Source organism: Halichoeres trimaculatus, unplaced genomic scaffold (genome assembly GCF_033239565.1).
Source record: "Halichoeres trimaculatus isolate MK-OKI-2021-1 unplaced genomic scaffold, fHalTri1.1 fHalTri1_scaffold_23, whole genome shotgun sequence".
NCBI classification, from domain to species: Eukaryota; Metazoa; Chordata; class Actinopteri; order Labriformes; family Labridae; genus Halichoeres; species Halichoeres trimaculatus.
In genome coordinates this window covers 12,925,855-12,945,872 of record NW_027437201.1, presented here as the reverse complement: position 1 = coordinate 12,945,872, position 20,018 = coordinate 12,925,855, and the positions used below count along the sequence as shown (strand labels likewise).

General features: G+C 40.9%; 2 protein-coding genes across 5 annotated transcripts in view; one reads left to right on the top strand and one right to left on the bottom strand.

Moving 5' to 3' along the window:
• Positions 1 to 4,748, bottom strand: part of LOC141785419 (myoferlin-like) — a 24,917-nt gene extending 20,169 nt beyond the window's left edge. For 2 of the 4 annotated variants that reach the window (XM_074663743.1, XM_074663744.1), the window contains exons 1-3: positions 4,327 to 4,748; positions 3,610 to 3,665; positions 3,179 to 3,270 (exon numbers count right to left, since the gene is read on the bottom strand). In XM_074663743.1, the coding sequence (XP_074519844.1) occupies positions 3,179 to 3,270; positions 3,610 to 3,665; positions 4,327 to 4,414 (236 nt within the window). In that variant the 5' untranslated portion in view covers positions 4,415 to 4,748. The remainder of the gene's footprint in view (positions 1 to 3,178; positions 3,271 to 3,609; positions 3,666 to 4,326) is intronic. The other 2 variants (XM_074663745.1, XM_074663746.1) reach the window with 1 other exon arrangement.
• LOC141785461 (cilia- and flagella-associated protein 337) overlaps positions 4,413 to 20,018 on the top strand; it is an 18,326-nt gene continuing 2,720 nt past the window's right edge. Inside the window, 16 exon segments of the mRNA XM_074663789.1 lie at positions 4,413 to 4,426; positions 7,208 to 7,436; positions 7,519 to 7,665; positions 7,940 to 8,062; positions 8,137 to 8,308; positions 8,408 to 8,454; positions 8,540 to 8,677; positions 8,761 to 8,949; positions 10,260 to 10,451; positions 10,985 to 11,452; positions 11,538 to 11,687; positions 13,814 to 14,009; positions 14,066 to 14,203; positions 14,685 to 14,833; positions 14,908 to 15,119; positions 17,147 to 17,283. Of these exon segments, the coding sequence (XP_074519890.1) occupies positions 4,413 to 4,426; positions 7,208 to 7,436; positions 7,519 to 7,665; positions 7,940 to 8,062; positions 8,137 to 8,308; positions 8,408 to 8,454; positions 8,540 to 8,677; positions 8,761 to 8,949; positions 10,260 to 10,451; positions 10,985 to 11,452; positions 11,538 to 11,687; positions 13,814 to 14,009; positions 14,066 to 14,203; positions 14,685 to 14,833; positions 14,908 to 15,119; positions 17,147 to 17,283 (2,701 nt within the window).

The window sequence follows — 20,018 nt, the reverse complement described above, 5'->3', positions numbered from 1 at the left end:
CTGCTGCTTAAAATCACCGTCAGATTCACGACACGTGCGTACCAACCCATTTTGTTTTAATCACCTTCCCTTTTTTAGTCAATCAGAAGAATTCTAAACTGACAGACGATTAAGTTAACATTAAAAATGTGACATTTAATATTTACATTGTTATATAATTGTAAACTAAGTATCTAATTCAAGATTCACAGTTTTTTAAATTATATTCAAGGCTTTTTTCTTTTACTTGAAGTAGATTAAACATGCCATGCATTCAGTTTGACGTTTTTTCGCAGTGTACGAATAAATTCAGTAAGAATATAGATGTATCACAGATTTGTGCTTTAAACGTTTGTACGCACGGTTTAAGCATATATTTGTGAGAATGCGTGTTAGTGAATGAGGCCCAATGTTGCCTTAAAGTTTTAAGACCTGTTATGAAGCCTGATGTTTTCCTCAAGTTACTGTCATTACAAAATTTGTAGAATACATAATCTCTGTGGCAGTGACATGTACAGGTGATTAAGAAGAGAAGTTAAAAGTTTGTTTTAACTAGTTTGTACAGAAAATGACAGTTTCTGTGAATGTAACTGTACTAACTTATAAATATCTCAACAGCTTCTGCCCAAACTATCACGAAATCTTGTTCGGACGTTCATGGTCCCCCAGAGGATGTGCCCCGCTGATGCTGTTCGTCCTCTGTCTCCTCATTAAAGCCTGACCGATTAATCGGGCCGAATATGCCTGTCACCGATTAATCAACATCGACCAAACTGTAGCCGATTACAAAATAATTTTGCTCCACTGAGATTCTGTCGCTCCTGTTCCTGTGTGTCAGTGTGTTGGGCTGCACACTGCCTGAGTGCCCGCCCCCTCTGTCCATCATTATCTAATGTAAGACTATAGAATGATGTTTTAACATGGTGTTAGTTGTTTCTGTGTGAGATAAACAGAGATAGATGGTAGTTAATTTACACGTCCACCATAATCTAATGTAAGACTATAATACGGCGTTTTAACGTTGTGTAAGTTGCTCATTGTGTCTTTACATTTTTTTTTTCTACTTACTGTGTTTAAAGTTTGACTTATTTATTTGGGTTTTTACAGTTTGACTTCTTTATTTAGTATTGTGTTTACAGCTTGGTCTTACCGCATTTATCATTAGTTTGCTCTACAGTTCTTATGTTGACAGATTTATAATTGAAGTTCCTTGTTTTAATTTAATAGTGTTCTGTCTCTGTCTTGAATCATATGGGTATTATAATGATTTGTGATTATATACAGTATATATCCTGTGTATATCAATGAATTTATTATACATATCAGTATAGTACAGTATACATATCATCATATATCGGATATTGGCCGATGTATTGGATATCGGCTTTTTTTGCCCCCAGTATCGGCCCCAAAAATCCCATATCGGTCGGGCTCTACTTCCTCATCTGGCACCACTGTGAGGTTGAGCTTTGGGACTTAAATATTCCAGCAATGACGACAATGATCGCTGCAAAAACCCAACAGATGTTCATGTTTCCCAGAGGATAATTTTACATCATCAAAGCTCAATTCATGTGTCATCTCTGGCAACAGAAAAGTGCATCTTTTTTTACTCTTTCAAGAAAAATATCCATGCTTTATTATAGTCTGACAGAAAAATGATATCTTAGTGCTAATTATTGTCATTTCTCTGTCATTTCTTTTGATAGTTGTTAGTTTTTGTTTGCTTTTTTTGAAAATTCTTTTATTTGTTGGATAAAATTCAAAACACCAGGTAAAGATTTCGACTTTAGCTTGTAAATATATTTTGATGAAGACGACTTTCAAATCCAATCGGATTAACTTCATCTACAAATCAGCATCAGTAAAATATCAGAATATCAAAATTCATATTCTTAGTATGCTGATGGTAGCGTTTATCTTAAACCACAGTTGGGGTTTAGTACCCCATCTCAAGGCTAAACACAAGCAGGACAGCTGTAGCCCTTTAAACTACAGAACAGACATGAGGGGAATGTCCATGATTGAACAAGTCAAACTGACTGGAGGCAGACTTAATTATAAGGATGTTGTTCCTCTTACCAATGATCTTCTGATTCCTCTCAAAAATCTAATTCTATCAGAAAAAAAAACACAGACTGCCCCTTTTTTTGTTCCTCATGCAGTTGCCACAACGACCAGGATTACCCACAACAGCAGCTGTTTAAGTATTTTTCATGAGGAGGGACGTCCTCTTTCTGCTCCCTCTGTGTGGATCTTTAGGGAGTGTGTCAGACGGGCCAGCCCAGTGGAAAACTTTACTCAATTAAGCGTGGACTCATGAGCTGGAAGCAGCTCCTCCCACAGCTATGACTGTCCCATGCAGGAGCAAACTTTTACAGAGCAAAGCATTTCACTGAGGAAAAATTATACCAGTTTGAGCTGTTTTAGAGATTAATCATGATAGAGACACTTTTTAACGATTGTTTTTTTTACAACAGACACAACTTTGATCGCTGTAATTAGTGATGTCGAGGAAACATTCTTTGTGGTTGGAGTAGATCGCTCCCAGATGTGATTCAGGCTTTATTTGGATACAACAGCCTCTTAGCTGCTTTGGAGTAACTTTGTATACATGGATGAAAATGCAGTACAAGAAAAATGTTTGGAAAACTAGCCAAGTAAAGCATTTCCTGCTTGGAGTGAAACACTGCTACACGTTTCCCATAAAGAGAGAGGGAGAAAAAGACAAACAGCGATTCATCCATCCATTGTTGCCCAATCAGAGCCAGTCATCCCACACAGCTCTGCAAGTCCCAGCATGGCAAGCAGGGTGTGAGGGGGCAGCAGCAGCAGCCAGACACTCAACTCAAACACTGAGTTACTATGAATCTTATTTACCCTGTGTGTCACTGTGTGCCTGCTGATAATGATACATATCCTTGTGAGTGGGCGTGGTGTAGACAAATAACTATTTTGCAGACCTCAGAGGCCCCTGTCCCCTAAGTTACATGTTGACAATCAAAATCAGAAACCTTTCATCAGCACAACCAAAAACCCAACACACACCTCTTCCAAGTCGAGCAGACTTTTACCCCAGAAAAGCCATGTTCGAACAAGCGTTATTTGCTCTGTGGTTCAGAAAGGAGAGGCACACACAGCTCCTCTTTCATCACTGCAATCCCTCTGCTGCACAAAGCCAAAGCTAACAGGGACTTACTTATTTTTCCCAATGGTCTCGTAGTCTTTCACAACCACATCTATGAAAGAGTTGGACTCCAGTGGGGCGCCCTTTAGGTCGAAATCAAGCACCTGGAAGACGAGATGGGGAGAAACAGCCCTTTAGATACAACGCTTCAGCAGAAGAGAAGCAAAACTATATTTTAACGTCGGGGACAAACTGAAGCCCTACATTCACATACTGTAGCACAGCCACATCATCTACTGATATGGTAAATGTATACTGTGACAGTCATATGACAGACCAGCAATACATTTAACACGTGAAGTCTATCAGTGTAATTCAAACAGGCACATATATGAAGGGATTAAATTCATTATCACTGCATTACTTTGCAGCTGATTTAATTTACATTTGATCCTCAATCAAAGGCGAAGATCAGAGTGTGTGTTTGTGTCAGGGTTGTTTACCTCATTCCACACAGGATTCACCTCGCTGTCAACTGATTTCGTTTTCTTCTTTTCATCTGAAAGTGAAATCAATTTATCTCATCAACATTCACAGACCAAATTTACATCTTTTAGACGCTCTTTGTGAACTTGATAATGAAAGGGATATTGTTGCATGGTTCTGTGTTTAAGCCTTAACAGGGAAGCAGGAAAAGAGAGAAGCTGCCACACCTGTTGATGGTGATGATGATGATGACAATGAAAACAGCTGAGGGCGACCAGGGCTGATTGCCAAGGGTTGTTTCCTCTCCAAAGGCTAACACCACCCTTTATCTTCTACATCAAACTGTCTCTGATATCATTTTAATAAAGTAGCTGAAGCTACTTTTTTATGTGCACAGCACAGGTTCAAACAAGGTACCTGCCAGGTTGTGTTTGCAGTTTGGAAATGCTGTGACATGTTGAAGGAATCTAAAATTGTGCAATAACTTAATGCTATTAAACTTTGCAGACATTATAAGGGGCAACATCACAAGGATTAGGCTGTGCCAGGTCATGCACAACAACAAAAAAGAGAAGAAAAGTGAAGAGGAAAATATTAAATGAGAAGGTTCGTAAGTGACGTCATTATAAAATGCCCTTTTCCTTTAATCAACCCCTTACAGAGAACTTTCCACTGTTTTCAACTTCAGGCTGAACAAAGAAAAACTTCATAAAAGCTTTCAAAATAAGACTTACCTTTAAAGACCACGGAGACGATAGGATCAGGACTTCCAACTGTCTTTTTAGGCAGATTTTTTGCCGATTGTACAGCGACCCGCAGCATGGCAGCGGACAGGTTAAATCACACAGATGTTAAAATTAAAAAGAGATTAAACGTGAAGTTCAGGAATGTCATAAAAAGTCTGGAGGGGACAGCCGTGCTCTGGCATCCTCACCGCCCCATCACTGCAGCTCTCACTGGGCAGGGCTGCGCGTATTTCCAGGTCCCGGTGGTGGTGATGGTGGAGGAGGAAGAGGGGAAATGAAGGCGGGTCACGGGGGTATAATTACCTTCAATAACAGCGCGTGAGCTCGTGCTGCCACCGCGTGCGTGAAGCAGAGAGGGGACGACGAAAAGAGATGAAATTAGACGGAAAAAGTGTGAAAGTAGACAACTTTCATAACAGAACCATTCTCTTCAGTTGGAATCAATGATACAGGATTTTAAAAATGTAATGTCACAAAAAGTTATTTTTCTGTTACGTTCAATGTCCCAATCTTTCTCCTATGCTTCCATCTAGTGGCCAAGCCCTGGAATAACATATTCAACTGACACTAGACCTACTGTTGCTTAGCTTTTTGCCCTTAAAAATTAGCTTTTAAACAGAACCACATACAAATCAGGCCATCATACATGATTTATAATAAACAAATATGTTAGAGTAATATCAGATGTTCAAGTGGATCAGTGTTAACAATATATACCCCCTCATTTGCTGAGTAACTAATCTTTTTTATTAACTTTACTCCTATAAATGAATTCATTTATTTATTTGCATACATATCAAACTCCAAAATTTGATTTAAAGAGACCTTATCTTTCTTAAGAAACACAGTTAAAATAAAAAGGCAAGAGTGCAATAATAAAAAACACACAATAATAGAACAGAAAACAAAAAAAAATAAGAAAATGATTAACTTATTGTAAGATAATTAATATTTGCTCGGATGGTAAATGTGCGAGCTATACTGGAAGAAAAAATAGTTCAAACTAACCCTACCTTGAACAAAAGAATAAAGAAACATTACTCATTGTAAGTAATTCTTCCATATGGTTGATATAAATTTAAGAAGAGCTACTTTATTGAATGAACAATAGTTTACCAAAGGCACATTTTTTTCAGATTAAAACTTTTAATTTTAGTTGTTTAAAAGCCTGATCATGTAAAAGTAGTAGCCACAATAAAGCTGTACTTGCAGCAATATGCAAGTCCTTAGACAAGGCACGTCCTTATGAGTCTGCAGAGTGGGAGCTAACTTTCATTTAACATAGTGGGAGGTCACATGACTCAGCTCTGCTCACTGAGGTGGGAAGCTGAAATGCTGAGGCAATTATTAAACAGCTTTATGTGAGTGTGTAAGGCTTTTTGTTGTTACTAATTTGTCAAATTAGAAAACTTTAAATGGATATAGCCCAGTTAAACATCCAAGAGTTTCATTGCTGTATTGCATGAACTACTCAAATGGAAGACTAGAGAATCTCAGCTCTCCTGGATTAACTTCTCTTCTTTAAATGATTAACCTCAGAGGGCTGGTCTGTGTGCTTTTTTACCCCCAGCAGACCTCCCTCTCTTCTCCTTGGTTTACTTTCTGTGTCTTGGTGGTCAAACACGTTGAGACATTCCAAAGAGCACGACATTTTTTCCCTCTCTGTGAAGAGACAAACGGTTCTGTTTGAGAAAACCTGGTTTGCATGAGAAGACAGAGGAGGAGGTTAACAAAGGGCCTGCATGTGAAGACATGAGAGGATGTTGAGGGGAGCTCAGACCCAGGGAACTGTGTGGTTGAAGCTGCATTACAGAACTTGAAACACTCACCGGCCTGGATTAAATCTGGTCATCTGAAGACAAAGCTTCCGGTGTTCTGAGGAATCAAATTAGAATTCAAACAGTGACTAGGTTTTTAGTATGGAGGCTCTAAAAAGACATAAAAATCCTTGGATTATTTATGAGACAGAAATACCACACAGCCGATTTTGGTGAGTTTTAACCTGCCTTTTCTTATTTTGATCATAAAAATGTCTTCTGTCTCTCATGTTTAACATTCTGCAAATGCATTTCTCTTTTTCACTTTTCAAAACGGTGTTACAACATGCTTTACAAATGACAAATCAAGAGGAATAAAAGGAATGTGAGGAACAATCCCTCAATTAATGTGAAGAAGCACTTGTGCTTGATATGGGCCAGGTTGTTGCACCATAGTGTTGCAGGCACTCGTTACCCTGAGCAACAGGTCCACACATGAGTTGCTTGAGGAGAAGGACACCTTGATTGATTGAATAACCTTCAATTATCTACTCTTTCGGTACAAGTGCCCACATTAGGACTGTTAGATGAAGACATATTCCCATGTGTGTTTTAGATCAGTTTGTTTCATCAGGCACTTGATAAAATTATAGGGTTTTGTTTTTCAGGGCTGTGTTGTACCATTAGTGCCACTAGAGGGCAACGTTTTCATACTGGAAGGATTCCTCATGCTGACATGACTTAATCACAAAAACTAATGTTCTGTGATGGTGCAAAAATTTGGCATTGATCAGATGCAGAGTAAATAAAGGGGCAGTATTGCGGATATGAATTCTTGTTACATTGAAAAGCAGCTTGTCAAAATTAATCAAGGACAACATTCATAAATGAAAGTTCATAAAGTTCATAAATGAAAGGTCAGGATTCTCTTTTGGGTGTTTTTAGATGTTAAACTGAACTGTGTTTACTTGGTTTTCTACTTGGTTGCAAATGTTGATTGCTTACATCTGTGAACTTACTCAGTCACAGTCATTCAGCTGATCAACAGGCTGTTTCTGTTCTTTAGATGACAAGATATGATGGGATAACAATGTCTTCCCTCTACTCTACAGTGATCCAGCTTGTGGAGTTAGCACTGCAGAGAGGCTGACAACCAATCACCTGCAGCTCCTGAGAAATGCTTTTACCTTTCCAGAAGCTGAGGCACAGGTTCCTGAAAACAGATCAAAGAAAAAAGAGAGGGAAGAGCGAGGGATGACGTTGGAGGAGTTTGGAGAAACTATGAGGTCTGTGATGGGTCCAGATATTGAGGACACATGGGTAGAGAGATTCTTCAGCGAGGTAAGGAGGAACAACTTTATAAAAATACTGATAAAAAAATAACTGAAGTCAACTGTTGGTCCTTAAACTGCTTTATATTCAGGTAGATTCATGCTGTAGTGGGGAGGTGAATTGGCAGAAGTTGTGTTCATACCTGCTTTTGGGGTCAAAAGAGAGAGAGCGGGCCTCCACCCCTATATCAGCTCTTCTAGAGACTCAGCTGCAAATCAAGCACTGCTCCCACAACAAGGTCAGAATACAGCTTCACGTTAGCACTGAGAATAAAACAGAGGATTTTCAGTTTTACATAATGCTGCTGCAGTCCAACTAAGGATTACAGATGCAAGCAATAAAATGTCTTGATACCAACTGCTTGAAGAGTCTGTGAGAGGTTACACTAAGTGCATATTTTCTCTCTCAGTTTTTCACTTTTCCCTCTTTCTAAAACTTTTTTTCCTACAGTAGCACTTTTATTACTCCTGTGACCTTTTTTAATAATTATTCTTAAACATTTTCCTTTGCAGCGGGAGCCGACAGTTCGTGTGCTCGCCATTCCCCATCCTCCTCCACTGAGCTATATTAGCGTCAGTAAGGGGGGTCAGGTCAGTGTCTGGAACAGCAGCCTACACATCCTCAGCAGTGCAGGGGTGAGTGACATCAGCGCACTACTTTTACATCCAGCGCACTCTCAAAGTTTTTATTTTTAACTTAATTAATCCAGCTTGTGGGAGACCCAACAGAGGAAGTTGCCAACATGAGGAGATTCAGAGGCTGGACGACTGATGCTGTCTACATGAGCAATGTCCATAAAGTTGCCATAGCAACCAACTGCAGGGACTTGCACTTTTTCAACATCTCTGCCACCAGTGTGTTCGAAGACGTCCAGCTGTTTGGTGAAATGATTGCTCACATTGTTCTGACCACAGTTCATACCACGTCAGTTACACGCCAAACACTGACCTAAAGGGAAATTTCTTCTTCTTTGCTTTTAGGGTTTCATAGCGTCCCCACAGCTCTTTGTTACTGTCACAAAGCTCAGGTAGGACTATGTTTCATTTGACGTTTTCTTTTGAATTGGAAAAGATCACTGTGGCAGAATAAAGCTTTAAACTAACTCTGCTTAGCATCCGGAGCAACCCTCTCTGCTGCTGCTGGGAGATGAAAAAGGAGGAGTCCACCTCCTGCACTTCCTGAACCCCTCCAGGGGTCTTTTTAAGAGTCTATCCAAGACCAAGAGACACCCACAGAGGATCTTTTTCTCAGTAAGCCTGACTTTTGTTTTGAAAAGAACTTGGCAAAGTTGATCATCCTGGAAAAAGTATCATGTGTTGATTGGTACCAACAGGACCTCCATGAACACAGCGACATGGTCACATACCAACACTTCCCGAAGGTCCATCAGAAACAAATCAACAGAGTGATGTTTGAGCTCACCACCAACACGATTATGACATCATCAGAAAGTGACCATAGCTCTGTTGTTTTTATGAAGGCCACCCTGAAGCAGGAGCCGTATGTTTGGAAAATCAAGCAGGTAACTGACTTTGATAAAAGTTTTCATCAGCCATTGATTGATGCCAGATGCCAGAGATGGGGCATGTTACCAATCAAAATAGGACTGCATTAAACCTTTACCCTCTTGACAGCAGTATGAGACTAAAATGTGAAAACAACCAAAAACTGACAGTATTTTGTCATTACACACTTTATACATGCACTGAGGTCAGATTGACACCTATGGGTCACATCATCCTGGTCTGGGTGGCACTGACCCACCTGGTTGGGTTCAAAATCCACTTTAACTCCTTTCATTTCAGCAGTTACAGAAAAATTGTGGATACTTTTCAACACAATTTGACAACATGAATGCAAAAGCCACAACACAAAAGAAGTACAGCCTCTTAGCAAAAGAGATCAACTTTAGCGGACGGTTATCCAACAGGCAAAGAAAAGTTGAGAAAGCAAGTAAAACACTGTTTTCTTTCTTAACTTTAGCTTTGATAAATATAGCTATAATGCTAATGTTATTTCATGACTGATTCATAAAGCCAAATAGATGATGACACGTTACTGGTACGTGTTGTAGAAATATAAGTACCATGAAGGATGTCACAAGGTGAGACCTTATAAAGCTATAATCATCGTAGCTGAAGTTAAAAAAGAGAATGTTTACTAATTTTCACAACGTTTCTGTGTCTGTTGGGAGAACTGTCTGTATATTGTGCCGTTGTGGTTGTACTTCCATTGTGTTATTACTCTGTAAACGGTGCAACATGTTGCATTAGCTTAATTTTGGCAGATGAGTTTAATGCTTGGCTTGGCTGATATGATTTTTGGTTGCAGTCTATGATTTGTTTCATTCTGTATTACATGATCACCACCATTCTGAATTCATTTTACTTAGTTATTTAGCTCAAATCTTCTGAAAAGCTTGAGTCAGCCACTTGAGAGTGAGCCACTGCGCTGTGGTTCTGCTTCTTCAAATGTGACATTATTTTAGGTTGCTTTTAGAGTCGCTGGATTCATCCTCGCCAGTTTTATCAAATGGAACAAGTAAGACACGAGTCACTTTTCTCTAAAGACAACTCGCCTAAATCACTCAGTGGCTTGTGTCTGTGGAGAAAAGAAGTAATGCTTTTACACAAAACATTATTAAAGTGGGTGGTGAGGCTTCCTGTTATTCACATGGGCTTTTTATGAAGGAGTACACTAATTTTATACTTCAGTTTTCTGTCTGGAACTTTTAATAAAGAACCCACCCTGAGAAATTCCCCCATGGAACTTTTCTGCAGACACGAATCACATCTTCTGTGTACCAGCTTTTATCTTTCTGTGTCTTTTCAGGGAGTGAAATGTTTTGACTACAGTGAATCTCTGCAGCTGATGGTGACAGGAGGGAGTGATCGAGCAGTTAGGCTGTGGACTCGGTTTGTGACCTCGAGTCCCGTGGCTACACTGTGGGGTCACAGAAACACTGTGTTGGATGTTAAGATCTTTGAACCTGTGGAGCAGATTATCAGCTACTCCAGAGATGCTGTGAGTGAAAAAAAAATAAAAAAGATTAAACTTACCATGGGAAACAGACCACAAGATTTAGGAATAGGGTGTTAAATCTTAGTTTTAACTGAAGCAGTATGAAAAAAACAAGTATAAGTAAAACATTTGAAATCAAGCAATTAAAGCTCCAGTGGCGCCCCCTGTGGAGGATATGGGACACCTTATTTCTTTGCTGATCCTGAATAAGTTTTCTTTTCAGCTAAAAATATTCTAGCTACTTCTCTCTTTAAGCAGTCGAAAGCATCACTGGTTAACTAAAAGGCAGAAAACTACCCTCTCTGTTGTAAATCACTTTATCAGACAACTACTCCCCACCCAAACATCTGTTATGGGCATATAAAAAACAACCATCCTGAGATTTTTAGTCTTGCTGCTGATGGTTTTGATCTCTTGCGTTGGAATTATTTTTGGTCTGTCTAACAACCAGCTAAAAATCATCATGGTAGCTTTAAATAAATAATGAAAACCGTCACCTTCCTCTTTAATGGCATGCATTTGTTTTTGTCATTCAGGAGTTGAGGGTTTGGGACATTTCCAGCCATCAGTGTCTGAAAACCATTCACCTGCAGTTCCCCTGTCTACAGCCAGGGCATGTCCCAGAACACAGCAACTTCCCCCTCCTCCTCTCTCACCCTCCTCTTCTTCAGCAGACTCATTTAATCATTGCATGTAAAGATTATCTCGCTCTGCTTCATCTGTCTGACACGAGAAGAAGGGCAGGCGGCTGGTTGCCAGATGAAGAAGAACAACCTGGACAGGTTGTTGAGAGTGGTCCTGCACTCTCCTGTGCACTGTTTAACCCCACGCTGAGGCAGGTGGTGAGTGGATATGTTGACTCATCTGTGTGTGTGTGGGACATGGAGACAGGGAAGAAGAGGCTGCAGATAATGAATGCACATGGAGAGGAAGAGCTCACCTGTATGACACTTGACTCCTCACACAGACGGCTGATCACAGGGGCCCGAAATGGAACTATAAAGGTCAAACATGCAAAAAATACTCTTAATGTTGTTTCATATGTTAGGCATTTGGATAAAAGAGTAACAGGTGGCTCTTTCTGGGCAGGTGTGGGACTTATTTAACGGCCTGAACTTGCATAAGCTGGAGCCAGTTACTGAGTCTGATGTCGCCACGTTGACCTGTCTTCCTGACAATCAGCTGCTAGCTGTAGGGTTGAGCCAGAGGATCACTCAGTACAACATTTCAACTGCCAAGGTAAAATAAAGATAAAAAACTGTTTTCCATCTAAAGAAAATATCACTATTTACCTGTAGTCTATCAGCTCTGATAGAAGTTTCCATCCACAATCCACAGACTGGCGCTATAACAGTCCATACATTAAGCTCTAGCATAACATTAGCATTGCACGAGCTAACCATAGGCTGTATAATATATAGACAGTCTCTGCAACATCACTCGTCTCTTCCAGATGCAGGGTTATGAAGCGGGTCGTTAGTGGGGGCCATATTGGATTTGCTGATTCAAGAGGTGGGCTTTTAGCCTCCTTACTTACAGCTACAGGGCACCAGACCTGTCAGTCACATGAGCTGTGCCTCTTATTGGACAAACTTGATATCTTAATGTCTTCCAAAACACTGGGTTAGAAAACAATTCAACCCCCATACAGTGTGCTGATAGTGACATTAGCCAATTAGAGCCAAGCCAATTTTCAACCAGACTGTAATTCTTTTTTTTCTTTAGCCCTAAAATTCTATTTTTAGGCTTGGTGTGTACATGGTTTCTGGTCTTTCTCACAGCCAACCTCAGGCTGACACTCAGTGAACTGTGGTTTTTAGCACTTCCACATGGGCTCCGTTTTATAACCAAATGTCACTACATATTCATACGTTGTAAAAACTCCGGTTGCTAAAAATAATCTGTTCTGAATAACAGCACAAGATCTACACAAGGATAGGAGGGGAAGGCCTCAAACACCAAAGTCTGCCCATAGATCCAGAGGGCTGGCCAATCAGAGACAGCAGGGAATGAAGCCTTTTAGACAGAGGCTGAAATATGGGTTTTCTTAACATCAAAGTGAGAAAACAGGGATTTCTTTGAGCTGTAAATCATGTAAAGCTACTACAAAGGCACCAAAGGGACACAGTAAAGCCTAAAAAAAGCACAGTACCCTCTTTTTAGAGAAAAAAGTCATTGAATAGCAGTGCAGTCAGCAGGACTGTCAGCAGAGGTCATTACTTCTTGGACACAGAGGCCACATGCTCTTATTGAGAAAATCACAGCATTAAATACATCAGAAAAGCTCCTCACTGACAGGTGATTCTGGGAAGCATCGCACACACACTCACTAATGACCCAATAGCTTGAATGCATTAAGTCGCACACGTCAACAGTCTTACTCTTCACACTTTGTCTGGTGCAGAAGCTCTTCCCCAGATGTTGGATGCTGGATGATGAGTCCCAAACAAACATCTGTCCCCATAGTGACTAATCTGGTGGAGGCTTAAAACGCAGAGTTCTTCTTAAGAATGCAGACAACAGTTTGGGCTTAAGACGACTTTAGACCATAAAATATCCCACAAAAAGATGATGATGTCTGACTTCTTATGTCTTTTTGATGGATGCAGAAAAATGTCTCGAAGTTTTCAGAGCATGAAAAAGATTCAGCACAGCCACCTACACATTCACACACACCGACCCTCATGTCTGAAGAAATAAAGACGTGGTATTTAGTGCCAGAATAAACACGAGTATAAAGTGCAAAGTGAAACCAAAGTCTGGGTGTGCAGGCGCACATATTTTCACACCTCGAAATCTTGTGTTACTTTTTACCTCTGAACCCTGAAACACCGTCTGCTCTGTGGTTACATTCATCCCTGGAGGACTACAGTCGAAACATTCAGCGTTCATGCTTCTCCAGCACATTTTCAGTCGTGTTTTACACACTCATGATGTTGCCCATCTTAGAATTCCTGCATAAGCAGAGCCAGGCTTGTAAAAGAAAGAAAAAACATCTGAGGGCAAAAAAATGAGAAAAAGATATCAGCCAATGACATAAAATCACATTCAAATCCAGGATGTTTGAGCAATACCAGAAAAATGCTTGTGACGTCTTTTAAAAGATCTAAACCACAACACTATGGCCTTGAGGTGTAAACAAAATCAGCAAACCAGGAGAAAAATAGAGCAGCTTCCCACAAAGCTACACAAACAATTACAAGCATTTTCAAAACATCTGCAAACTGTCACAAGATGTGACTTCACGTGCAAGAGTGTCACATTTTTCAAATTAGAAGAAGAGCCTGACGACATCATAGTGACTTATTTTTCACAGAGATTATATGAAAAGCTGCACAGATAATGAGTTTGCTGCACATTTATAGGATTTTTATTTGAGAGCAGACACGTCATGGAAGTCCAGCCATGTTCACAAGTCAGACATCCTCATCCTGTGTCAGTGCTCCTCTCTGGGGGTCATTGCCACAGCAACACACGATGGAGAGGTCGTCATCTGGAGGCTGGAGACACAAGGTCCGGTGCTTTATCTGCAGAAAGGGTGAGGAATGTGGTGTCTGGGAGGTTTATCAAAGCAGTTACTTGTTGATAACATTTTCTTTGATGGTTTACGTTCAGAGCGTCGCCCCCTGTGAACTGCCTCATGTTCCTGCAGCACCGAGCTGGAAGCAGAAAGCTGAGACACAGAGGTGTGCTGGTGTCCTCACAGGCTGGCTGTCTCTGTTTTTGGAGCGTCACCAGACAGACGCACTCTTATGGTGAGAGATGAAGAGACTTCCAGCACAAAGAGCTGCATTCAACAGTTAAAAATCTGAATTAGTGATAAAAATACCTCAGTATAAGTGGGGTGAAAGCACTAAACAGAACGGGTGTTTTACAAGCAGCTGTCAGTTTTAATAATCCTCCCCTTTAAGATGGATTTACAGACGGAGAGCAGTGACAGTCGGGCTGAACTGTGACTTGGCCTCCAGCCTCTACCATTCCTGGCAGCCCACAACTATGTCTGTTTCCAGATCCCATCTGTGTTTAGTGGTGAGGGATTCATGCCCTGTGACCGCTGCATATGTGTACGAGCATGCATGGGTGTACAAGTGAGCAACAGGCGTATGTGTTAGCGTGTGTGCAGGTCTGTACCCAGCATGTATCAAGGTATTTATCTAGCGGAAGGGAATTTGAGAGTGTGAACTTTGGAATAAAAATAAATATAAATGTTTTTTGGGTTTCCCTTCCTCCTTTCAGGACAGTTCTTTGCTTCTGAGCAACCAGCCGAGTGTGTCGTCTGCATGAGTTCAGATCAGCTCAAAAACACCATCCTGGTCAGTGGAGACAAAACAGGCCTGCTTCAGATCTGGGACATCTCTAACTATGGGCTGGAGATGCAAAATGAGGTGAAAATGCATGTTTCAAGTGTTCAACTGCCTTAATTCGAGTAAAGAGATAAAATAAGTGTGCTTTTAAACAGGGGATTGGTGAGCGTCCACCCTTGCTGCAGAGCTGGAGAGCTCACAGAGGAGCGTTAATAGGTGTGGAAGTCCTGGATGTGGCTGACAGGTTGTTCATCCTCACTGCTTCGGCTGGCGGCTCTGCTGGACTGTGGACTGTGGATGGGGTTCGAGTGGGTTCATTTGGACAGGGAGCGAAGTGGAACATCTATCAGCTTGCTACTTTCACAAGGTGAGGGTCAAGAGCTGGTAGATGTCAAATTATAGGAAAGAGGAGGCTGAGTGGGAGAATATCTGAGAAAATTCTAATTATAACAAGCGTCTTCTGAGTGAAAAGGGTCAGGGATCATAGATCGACTCCTGCGTCACTTAGTGAGACGCCAGCTCTTCTCTGATTGGAGCATTAGAGGTCATAAACGCTCAAACTGCCTGTGGAGCATATTAGATTATAAATCCACATTTGACGTGTGTAAACATGGCAGCTTTTTAGGATTATATCATTCATTTCTGCCGATACAAAGTAGAGCATACTGGGCATGTCCAAACAAGTTATGATGTCAACACTGAGCCCTGAGTGCTTTGTGCCAAATCTAATATAGAGGACCACGTCATGGTTGAGTGCCTCCTCCAAAACAAACTTCCCCTTCGTTGTTTCCACAGACGGTGGAGTCTCTAATAGACTCCACTTTGGTTAAAGGTCATAAACTCTCTGGCGGGGTTCAGGCTCTTTTTCTGCCTGCTTCACTGCATTCCCGTCACATGTTGGGGAGCATGCGGCGGAGAGGAGGGAGCTAATCCAAGAGGGTGAAAAAAGTGCGGCGAAGTGAAAGACAGAGTCAGCACAAACACCGAGCACGTCAGCGCATATCATGAGAGAGATACATGGCTAACCACTTCAACTTATCGTCGGATGCTGCTCATATTTAAAGGATTGTTTATGATGAGGTCTACAGGTCATGTGTATTTAAGACAGACAGTTATACTGTGTTCCCTGTCTGTAACTGCTTCTGTGGCTTCTGATTGGTCAACCACCTTCAGAGCACCAGACAATATTACAAAATCTTTTCTGTGGCTCTAAAGCTTGTGCTGTATTATTTGGGTTTTCTGGTCAAAGACGTTGTTTTAGAGCAAAATATCTCAACTGTTGGATGAAGTGGCCTAGAAGTCTTTAACGCACTTTCAAGATAAAGTCTTGATCTCTTTTTTGTCTCACATCTTGCTCCAAATATCAAGATGTACGTTGATTTATTACATAACAGATTCAATATTTTTGTCAGGTGTATCTAGAAACTCCAAAAACAACAGACAATTTTCTCCCTCAGTTTACTGATCCATCAAGGAAGAGACACGTATTTAAAGAAGCCAAGTACACACATTTAGGCCTGCTATCAATATGAAATCACAGTTTTACGTCACTAAAAATCATGTTTTCCAAAAACTCAGGCCAAGCTGAAGGTTTTGAAAATCTCTGATTTTATGGTTTTCTTGTATACGCAGGGGAATTGTTTATTGGATCTCAAACGTCAGAGCTGAATGAGGGTTGAGGGTTCATTCTGATTGTATGGCACGGGTCTAAAAAACACTGCCCTTATCAGCAGATTTGCCCGATGTGGAAAGTATTTTTTAAAAAATGCATGTATGGGGAGTCGTTTTTGAAAATACCTGGCTATGTGTGTGCAAGACCTTAGAGTCTGCATTTCCGTTGTGGCAGCTGACATCTTTAGGCTTCTTAATGCCTCTCCAGAAACCCATGGGTGAAGTCACTGAGAGTTAGGACCATGTTTTGAGCAGAGTGGTGTTTTATCATCCAGAATCTGGGTAAAAAAAAAAAAAGTTCCACTCTAGCATAAGTGCACAAGATGTTCTTTTTTCAATAAACATTTTTCCCCATTTCCCAAGTCCACATTTCCTCACCCATACAGATGTGTCATCCACAGCTGATTGGCCTAAAGTCACTCTGTGGACTCGTGAAATTATGAGGATGAAATATTGTGTATGTTTGCATCATAATCAGACATTCAGTAAGAGCAGGAGCACAAAGAGTGAAGGCTAGCTACACAAGAGTTCTGGTTTAAATCAAATGTAACTACAAACACACGCATATCAGACCCAGCAGAGGTCACTGATCACAGATCTGAGTTCAGTGGAATGAACCAAATTATGAAACCTGTCCGATCCAAAGCAAACAGCTCGATGTTTGCACAAGTGATATTCCCTTCAGCAAAAATATGATACCTCCTCTGGCACTGACTTCTGCAGGACAACACAGACACATCTGACAGAAGACACGGCGGAGAGAAGTGAGAGGAAAGAACTGAGGCTCAGAAGGGTCAAAGGTGAAGCACCTGAGGAGATCAACTGGGGTCGAACTACAGAGGAAAAGTGCTGCTCTGAAAGTATCCATTCAGAATGAACAGGTGTTCTAGGTGCTGCACACACTCACACACACACACACTCACATCTGGACTCTGCTTGACCCTGAGTCACATTTGGCCATGCTCTGGGAATGTCCCGCCTAGTAATTACCACTTTCGTCAGAGTCCTCCTTGTCGTGCGTACGGGTGTGTGAAGCTGCTGCGGCATGAAAACAGGTTATATGCAGCGGTCAGGATGGCCTCCCCAGCTAATTAAACCTGATCCTCTGATTAAATCACGTCCAATTTCAGCACATTAAGGAGAGAAGAGCCAGAGCATTCTTCACATAGCCCTCCACTGAAGTCTGGAGCTCAGCTCGGGAACATTCAGGCAATGTTCTGCTCCAGAAACGCACGCCAGATTTAAATTTTTCTTTTCAAAAGCTCAAGGTTTCTCTGTGCGTGTGCAAGAGCGTGTATGTGTGTGTGTGTGTGTGTGTGTGTGTGTATCTGCAAGACATTTCTTACACTTTCCTTCCCCTGTCTGCCCACTACTCAGGACTTGCCAAAATAAGCGATTAGCTGTGCTTTCTCAGCCACCACACCCAAGAAGACTGTTATGTACACACACACACACACACACACACACACACACACACACACACACACACACACACACACACACACACACACACACACACACACACAGACATTGTCTCCTGTCATCCAGTTTAGCTCCGTCCTCCAGCCCTCCAGGGAATGACCACAACAAGCCCTGATAGCCTCCAATCATACAAACAGCAGCTGATGAGTGTAAATACGGTGACTGGCTACACCACTGTCACACACACTTGTCACCTCTATCATTTTTTCCTGTATGCCCCCACATCCAACCATCATCTGTAATCTGTGTGTGTCTGTGTGAGGACCCAGTCCATGAGAGGTGATGACTGTGTAATGACACCCGCGACAGCAGTCAATGCTGATTGGATGTTTTCACACCATTAAACTAAAGTCCTGCAGGTGAACTTTCAGTGCACCCTCCTCTTGGCTTGCTTGTAAAATTCAGTCATTTTCAAAGATTGCTAATACACTGTCTCATCAATAAAGTCATGGAAAAAACAAAACCTATCTGATGTCTGTGTGGTAAACAAAAAGCAAGAGGCAGCATGACATAAGCTTAGCAATGCAAAAAGACGAGCTCCAGCCAGCCAGCCGGGTAAAAAGTCAGAAGCATGACTAGGCTTTCCAAATTAAGGCAACCCAACTAAAAAGTTTTGGCTGAAATTCCATGAAAAATGTATCCCCCATCGAAGTCTATGTCGTTTGGGGTGACAAAAAAGGCATCCTGAATCAAGTCTGAAGGCTAAAACCTCTGTTTTGGGTTTTTGCAACTGGGACCATGTTATATAAAAATCAAAAAGTGGAGCATTGATAGCAATGTTTCTGATCTGGTTTGGAAAATAGTGGGAATTTTCAAAGTTGGAATTTTCCCAGGGGAATTTTTGTATGAGGTGAAATAAAAGAAATTTTCACTAATTTAGATTAAGTGCATTTCTCTGGTCATAAACATGGATAAATATTAAACATTTTGGTTTGTTACAAGGAGTTATCCATGCAAAAACATCAACTACAATCTTTTTAAATCAAGTTGATAACGTTAAAAAATAATAAATAAATGAATAAATAATAAAATTTATGAAATTTTTGAGCAAAAATCTTCTGGGTGATTTTTAAAAAAACTTATTTCAGTTGATGGCAACAAAACCCAGGAAATTTCAATTTTTTCCAGTATGGATTAAAAATTTCCCTAAACTCAGTGAGTTTGCAGCTCGAGTCCGACTGCTATTTACACTACAAAAAACCCTGCATTTTAACATTTCCATTTTAGCATGCCACTACCCTGTTATTATGGTGTGTAACATGAAGTGGAAGCTTTCCAGCAAAACACAACTTTTAACTTACTTTGCTTGTCATGGCTGCACTGACTAATCATCCAATGCTATGTTGTCTCTTTTGCAACGCTCTGTATAGTTCTACTTTCAATGCATCACATAAACTCTCTATAGAGGGAGTGTTTACTGTTGTTGTGGTAGTCTGGGCTTGTAGACATTATCTGGTGGCCAGCATAAAAACACTGGTCAGCAACTTAAAAAAGCATGATCAGTTATGTAGGAATGTGAGGGCGCTTTTGCTCTTTCGATGGCCGAGGCGCTGTGGCTGTAGAGTTCTGTGGACAGGCTGAAGTTGTCCAAAGAATGTGATTTATGGGAAGCTAAAATGAAAAAAGGATTTAGTGAAAAAACAAGGAATATTGCTTTTCTATTTTAGATATCTTTGTTCAGAAAGGCCAGATTTCTTCTATTCCTACTTCCTTCTTTTTTGTGCGTTCCTCTAAACCTCAGCTCCTTTTATCATGTTTTGAGAGCCACATTATGCATTTCTGTCTTCTTTTCTTGTTTTTGGTTCTTCTGTGGATGGACTGCTCAGAGTCCAGACAGAAAGTTAAAAACACTTCCACTGTTTCATCTGCTTTAGATGTTTGTTAAAAGAGGAAGCCTCGATACCTCAGCTCCATATTTATAACAACTGTTTTGAAAGCCTGAATTGAAAAGTCTGCTCTTCATTTCTCCACTCGTTTCTTTTTCCAGGAGATGCCTCCACTGGGGATTTACCCACAATCCCCTGGGTGTGGTAGAAGAGTTTGACTGGCATTAAAAGGCTCAGCTCACAGGGTTTGGAAAGAAAAGTGATCTTCCTACCTGTCCAATCAGATA